The 7,742-nt window shown below is 37.3% G+C and overlaps 1 protein-coding gene across 1 annotated transcript; it reads right to left on the bottom strand.

Moving 5' to 3' along the window:
* Positions 1-5,121: 5,121 nt before the first annotated feature.
* LOC149312558 (cyclin-dependent kinase inhibitor 1-like) lies at positions 5,122-7,001 on the bottom strand. Its single transcript, XM_089526910.1, has 2 exons — positions 6,638-7,001; positions 5,122-5,264 (listed from the first exon to the last, which is right to left on the bottom strand). Exons 1-2 carry the CDS (start codon positions 6,999-7,001, stop codon positions 5,122-5,124), a joined length of 507 nt encoding a protein of 168 aa, XP_089383036.1.
* Between the last annotated feature and the right edge of the window lie 741 nt (positions 7,002-7,742).

Genomic DNA, 7,742 nt, shown 5'->3' with positions numbered 1-7,742 from the left:
CTGCCTTAGAGGTTAAGCAGGGTCAGCACTCATTAGTACTTGGATGGGAGACCACCAATAAATACCAGTTGCTGTAGACTATGGCCTGTTACAGACTGCCAAAATAAAGCTGCTTTGGGTCTCTTTGGAGGTATGCTGTTTAAATGATGCATGCATCCTAAGAATCCAGAAGCTGCACCAAAGCTGCCCTCCAGTGCTTAGGAATGGAGTGTGGCTTTGGTGCGACGTCCGGACTCTTAGGACCCATGCATCATTTAAATAGCATACCTCCAAAGAGACCTGAAGCAGCTTTATTTTGGCAGTCTGTAACAAGCCTATATTTCAGAGAAAAGAACATCTCTGGGCATTCCTTGCCTGAGAAATCCCTATGAAATTCATGGAGTAGCTACAAGTTGACAAGTGACTTGAAGGTACATATACACACACAGTGATCAAACATTCATCTATATGTTACTGACAGTCTAGTCAACTGAGGGCAATTTTCACTTACAAGAAACAAGCAGAAAATCAAATTCCAGAAATAGGCTATTTGAGCAGCTGTTGCTGTTCTACCAAAATGTACTGCTTAAAGTTAGATTTTCTGATCCAGCAGAGGTGATCTGCAAGCACAGCGCTTGAAAATGTTTCTTTTTGTGACAACAAACATTCAGAATCCCCCCACACAGTGTGGGAGTTGTCTAAAAATAACTATTCTAAGAAGCTCACACTTATATGAAAGTGTATATCATAATACTTATTTGACCCAAAAGAGAATAAAACAAAGATCACAATGCAGGTTTGTATAGAGCTAATGCACAATGGGCCAGCAAGAATCAAGTAAGGTGAGCAGGAAGGGAAGTGAAAAAAGTTGGCTTGATGTGTTTAAGGTTTTAAAGACTGTTGAAACATGCCATGCTGTACTAACAAAGTCATCTATGGGCAAGTGGGCTAATTACTGGACAGAGGGAGTAGTAGGTTTTTTATGAGGTTGTCATGTTATTTTTAAAATGTGGCTTTGTTTAAAATTGTTATGTGCCTTCAAGTCAATCCTGATGTATGGTGGCCCTATGCTAGGGTTTCCATGGCAAAATTTCTTTAGAAGAGGTTTTCCGTTGCTTTCTCTAAGACTGAGAGAGTTTGACTTCCCCAAAGTCACCTTGTGGGTTTCCATGGCTGAACAAAGATTTGAACCTTGGGCCTGATACAGATAGGCCAAAATAAAGCTGCGTCGAGTCACTCTGGAGCCTCACCAAAGCCATGCTTCAGTCTTAAGGACTGGAATGTAGCTTTGGTGCAGCTTCCAGACTCTTAGGCCCCATACAGACAGGCCAGAATAAAGCTCCTTCAGGTCACTTTGGAGATATGCTGTTTAAATTATGCATGTGTCCTAAGAGTCCGGAAGCTGCGCCAAAGCCACAATCCAGTCCTAAGGACAGGAGCACAGCTTTGGCGCAGCTTCCGGACTCTTATGACGCATGCATCATTTAAACAGCATACCTCCAAAGTGACCCGAAGCAGCTTTATTTTGGCCTGTCTGTATGGGGCCTTGGTCTCTTGGAGTTCTAGTCCAGTCCTCAAACCATGCCATGCTGGCTCTCATGTTTAAAGTACTGAATACCATTCATCTTGAATTCAGAGTAGAAGCATGTTGGCAGATTACACTCTTCCATTTCACCAGGGGATGGTTCCTTTTTAAAATAAGAGTTAAAGTACAGTACAAAAGGACTTAAAATTATTTGTCTTGAATAATAAAAAACCAAGACTGAATTGGAAGGTTATGACATACCAAAAGGAAGTTGGTGGAGGAGGAGTCCCAGACTTGAAACTGTATTATGAAGCGAATGCTTTAAATTGGATAACCGAATGGATGATGTTGAAAAATGAAAAGCTTCTGAACTTAGAGGGTTTTGATAACAGATTCAGCTGGCACGCTTAATTATGGTACAGGAAAGCAGCTGCAGACAAAGACTTCTTGCATCATGTGCTTAGAAGATCTCTCTTAAAAGTGTGGGAGAAATTTAAAAAGAAAGTGTACCGGAAGATTCCGCTTTGGTTATCCCCTCAAGAAGCATTCGTTGGGAGATGGAAAGAGCTTGACTCATGGTTGACTTACATGTAGATAATAGATTTGAAATGAAATCTATTGAAGCATTAAAACAATTAGATCCAAAGGTGCACTGGTATCCTTATTTACAGATTAAAGAAAGATTCAAAATTGATTAAAAAAAACCCCTCAAGATTTTGAAGAGGAAATCTCAGAATTCTCAAAATTTTTATTAGATACAGCCAACAAAAAGATAGCAAAAACTATATAAATTATTTAGAAATTTGGAACAGGAGAAAGAACCTGTCACAGATACAATGATAAAATGGGCATCTGATTTAGGGCACACAATAGATATGGACAGTTGGAAATCAGCCCATGAAAAAACAAATAAATTCACAAAATCCCAAAGGATTTTCAAGAGGTGATTTTGCCAGGCTACACTGGTTAGAAACAGAAGCATCTAAATTTGTGAAATAGATATTGAGTCTAATGTTATACACTGCAGCTCTCTCTCTCTCTCTCTCTCTCTCTCTCTCTCTATATATATATATATATATATATATATATATATATATAAATAACACATAATGTAATAAATTTATAATGTAATATATTTGTAATTCACAGTGAAACTATTTATATGCTTTTTCTACCCTACCCCCATGAAGAATTTTGTTTCAATCGGGAAGGAATTGACTTTTTATATCTGAATCAAAGACTCTCTAGATTCAGTAACTTCTATGGTGTTGCAAAAATTATAATTCATGAACCGATTTTTTTAAAAAAATTGATGTTATTATAAAAAACATATAAACACAACACAAATAAAAACACATTTTTATACATCGTACTATATGTTACCACCTCAGAATCTACTTATATACAAAGAGAGTACAGAGAGAAGGAAGGGAAAAAATGGAAAAAAAAGAGACATATATACATTTTTAAAATCTTCCTTTCCTTTACTGTGAATATTAAATTTTAAACATTTGAGTTTCTTATTTCTTCTTTTCTGCTAACTTTAATACCTCTATATCATTTTCGTTCGTCTTTCTTAATAGTTTTCCCCTTTACTATCATTCATTGTTTTTCTTGCCCCTATTCTTATATAACATTCGTGTATGAGACAGTAGAGAATTTCTAATCCTGGAATGCAATTGCACCTTTTTCACCTTTTTCTTTAGAAAGATATTTTAATACCAGTGACCAGTCTTTGTTATATCAGGTAATATTGCCTTCTCTCGATAAAATTGTTAATTTGTCCATCTCCAGTATTTTGTAAATTTTTAAAATCCATTCTTCTTTTGTGGGATCTTCCCTATTTTTCCATTTTTTGCCAATACCAATCGTGTGGCCGAGGTTAAGTAGAATACTATTTTTCCAGCTTTGGTTTCCAATTCTTTATTGGTCATCCCCAGGAGGAATAGTGATGGTTCAAAATCAATCTTAATGTTTATCATTTTTTCCATTTCTTTATGTATATCAAACCAAAACTTCTTTGCTCCCTTACATTCCTACCACATGTGCATCATGGTGCCTTCTTTTCTTAAACAATTCCAGCATGTACCTTTTGTGTTTTTATAAATGTTTTGATAACTTTTCTGGCATAAGGTACCATCTATATTGAATTTTGTCATGAACCTGATTTGTAAGGGTCAATCTTAGACACTAAGAGGAATGCATAATTCTCTGATAAAACTGTTTTTACTCCCACAATGAGTTTTTCTCATCGATATGTTCCTCAACAATCTGACCTGCAAATTAAGATTTGTATCCAGCATCGTTCTGTCCAACCTCAAATTGCTTCAAACTTATGATAACCCCGAGGCAGTACTCTCACAGGGTTTTCTTGGCAAAATTTGTTCAGAAAGGGCTTGCCAATGCCACCCTCTTAGAGAGTGCAATTTCCATAGCTGAGCAGGGATTTGAATCCTGGTCTCCCAGAGTTCTAACCCAACATTCAAACCACTACACCATGCTGGTTCTCAATATATCCAATAGCAAAACACAAAAGAAAGCATATTAATGAAATATATACATGTGTAACTTCCAAAGATGTATTTCACTCTTGAAGAAGCATGTCTTTAAGATGTAACTGAGTCGCAATTGTCGGGGGGAAAGTGCAAGGCAAATGAGTAGGATCTTATGAAATCACCAGCCTTCCCAAACCTTGTGCAATATTAAGAGGTTGCACTCTAATTATCCCCAGCCATCAGGTCCAATAGGGTTTTATGAAAATTGTAGACCAAGACATGTAGATAGTAGATCTTCTTGGGGAAGATTTATTTAGGCAGCCATACATGATCCTGTTGAGCTATTAACACTTGCTTCAGTCCAACAGAATTTATTAGGTCTCAGACACAGATTCTTGGAAAATTGCAGATTCTTGGAAAATATAAACAAGGATAGTCCATTGGAATCAATGATGCCATTTTGATTTGAAATGAAAATTTGGCCTGTAGGACAAATTACTATCAATGACCTCAATAGGCTATGGTCACAGCTCTCTGTGTCCCAGCAAGGATTTTCTAGCTCCAGCGGTGAATGCTAGTGGGTGGACAGTTCATCCAGCTGTGTTAGAAAACAGAGAAATGTATGTACTTCAGGGCCAGTCTTGTACCCCTTTGTCATCTCCCTTTCAATCTGCTGTACGAGGCCCTAAATGGAGCCTCTGGAGACAGCAGCACCACCCCCACCCCAATGGTAGCTGCTCCTGGGGTGAGGAGACAGTCACTAATGTTTAAAACCTGAAAACAAGATCAGTTAGTTGATAAAGCATCACTGATAATCATACTGAGGTGAATGCCAATATATTAAATAAGGAAAAAAATATAGCATGCAATAGCATATAATGACACTCACAATTTGTTCATACACAGTACAGTATATTGAACATTTACTCTTATACTGACCAATATTCACCGTTATTTTTGCTACGAAAAGCCTGTTTTATTTCTTGACCCCTCCTTTGAAGTTATGAGTTATATTTGATTGAACTTTGTTCTAATGAAGTTTTTCATCATTCCAAAAGTTCAAATTTTCAATTTGCCTAATATACTGTTCTCAAGAATGCTTCATAGTAGCTGCTCTATATTTTAAAAATGTTCCATAAGTTTGGGGGATCCTTTTTCAAAACTCCTGGATGTGGATTCAGTGTAGGATGCTCCATTCTCCAAAGCTATTTTCTTTTCGGGAGTTTGCATATCCATTCTGATCCCCTTCTTTGTTGTGTAATAATCTGTTTACAACATGAAATACGTGAACAATTAGAAACGACACAGCAATTGAGACTCAGATCACGCATCATGAAAATAAGCAAGAATACCTTGCAATTAAACAATGAATCTCTAAGTGCTTTATATTCATTCTTTAAGAAATATTTATTAATATTGCAGGTGGAAGGGTTGGGATGGGGAGCTGAGATTATTTTCTCCCTTCTGCATCTCCCATATTATAAAAAAGTCTTTTCTCATATGTAATGTACCATATACATAGAAGCTAGTATAAAAAAGGACAAACACCCTTCCCCCCAATAATATGAGGTTGTTCTACCCCAGGAAAGGAACAGATATATGTGAAATTCTATCCACATTATTAAATTATAGACAAATAAACAAACTTTGAGTTGGGAGTGTCAAAACTGTACCACACTGGACAGCTGAGAATAACATGTTACCATTTGGGAGGGATTGAAATTCCTTATATAAATGCCAAGAAGATTTTTGTTGGCAATGAAATCATCCTTGAATAAGTGGCATTGCCACCCCTTCCATAAACATAGACATTTTCCATATAGGATTGCCAGGATTCAAATCAATAAAAATAAAAGCATGTAGCCAAACTGGGGCCAGTGGCAAACTGTCAAAGTAGCAAAATAGCACTAAATGGAACAAAAAAGAAGCTGTTCTCATGATCATTTAACCATCAGTATCCCATGCAATCCCACTGGCAATGTATTCATCTAGCATTCCCTTAGCAGCTGAAGATTTATATTTGTTCCAAGGAAACATGTTATTGGCAAGCTCCCCAGAATTTCATGAGATTTGCAATAACCAAGTTAATTCCAGCATCAATTTGTGATGGAGGATAACTTGTACGTTGGTGAGCCACATATCACTGAGAAGCCTAAGGAGCACATTCAATGGAAAACAAAGCTTGTAGTTATCATGAACTTACATGGCATAGCCTCTGGAGGGAGCAAAGGAGGAAGAGAAAGAGGGAATGAAATAATAGAATCTTCAGTTCATAATCTACTATCAGTTCATAATCTACTGTCATTTTGTATGGCTGCAAACACTGAAAGAAGGGGGATGAATAGAGCTTGACTAAACGTTATGATTTTCACTCATGCAACAGGCATACTTTTATTTACTAGAGACTGTTGCAGCAAGATGTTCAATAGTATTGTTTGGCTTCCACTAAGTACACTCTCAGGATCAACTACAATCAAGTCATCTTCAACAAGAAGTTTTCTCCTGCACTGCTTCTGGGAGACACATGACCACTCCTGCCTTTACCTCAATAATAGTTCACATACTTTATGCTTTACCATATGCTACTGAATTCTAATAATGACAAACATCTGCTTAAAGTACAAATTACTTTACATACCACTTAAAGATGTCTGCCTTCGCTTCATTCCTACTAAACTCTTCTTCTTTGCCTTCTTTTTGGCAGGCCTTGGTTTTTCTAACATTTTGCCAGTGTGATGCATTTTGGATTCTTTTCCTACATCCTTGTTCACAGGTTTGCAAGTCTGCCCAACTACACAAGTTTGATAAAAAATGGGGACCTCGTGCCTCTGTAGAAGACCTTCTGCTGGTATATCTTGCAAGAAATCAAAGTTCCACCTCTGTGTGGCCCTTTCCAGGCTAACACACAACATGCTCTGGAAGTCCTGCTGCAGATGATCATGATCCACAGGACCAAAGAGATTCCGCCTCACATGGTTTGCTTTTGTTGACCTCAGCTCCATCCTTCTTCCATTCAACCTCTCATGTATGACAGAACAAAGCAGTAATTCCCTGGCAAGAACACAAGTACATACAGGGATTTTATCACAAGAGCAAAAATATAAAGTACAGTGATGTTTTTAGACATGTAACCACAGAAGGTGGAATATGTGCAGGCCTAAACAATGGGATATTTTAAACCCCTTCTTTTATTTCCAGCTTTCATGTATGCTTTTTTATTTTAAAAAAGGCAACTAGTTATTTCCACCATCAATATATAATAATAAAAGAAAATATATTTTTGTCTCCCAGACCCATAACTCCCAAGACGGTTTCAGTTGTTTGAATACAGTCAACTCTCCTTATCCATGGATTTTTTTATCCACAGATTCAAGCATCCATGGCTTGAAAATATTCAAAAAATGTATAAATGCCAAATAGCACATCTTGATTTTCCATTTTATATAAGGGAAACCATTTTACTACGCAGTTGTATTTAATGGAACTTGAGCATCCACAGATTTTATTATCCACAGGGGGTCCTGAAACCGAACCACAGTGGATAACAAAGACCCACTGTATTTTGATGACTGCATGTTAGTCGATTTGGATATGCAGATGGCACCTACTGTTGGAGCTGCTATTAAACTTACACTATGATCTCATTCTGTCATAGTTCCATTTTAGAATCACAGAGATGGAAGAGACCATAGGGGCCATTGAATCCAATCCCCAGCCAGGCAGGAACACCAATCAAAGCACCC

The sequence above is a fragment of the Sceloporus occidentalis genome, unplaced genomic scaffold (genome assembly GCF_023333645.1).
Source record: "Sceloporus occidentalis isolate IW3139 unplaced genomic scaffold, rSceOcc1.0.p SCAF_5, whole genome shotgun sequence".
Classification (NCBI taxonomy): Eukaryota; Metazoa; Chordata; class Lepidosauria; order Squamata; family Phrynosomatidae; genus Sceloporus; species Sceloporus occidentalis.
Note: the sequence above shows the minus strand (reverse complement) of the source record. Positions and strands in the feature narration are given on the sequence as shown.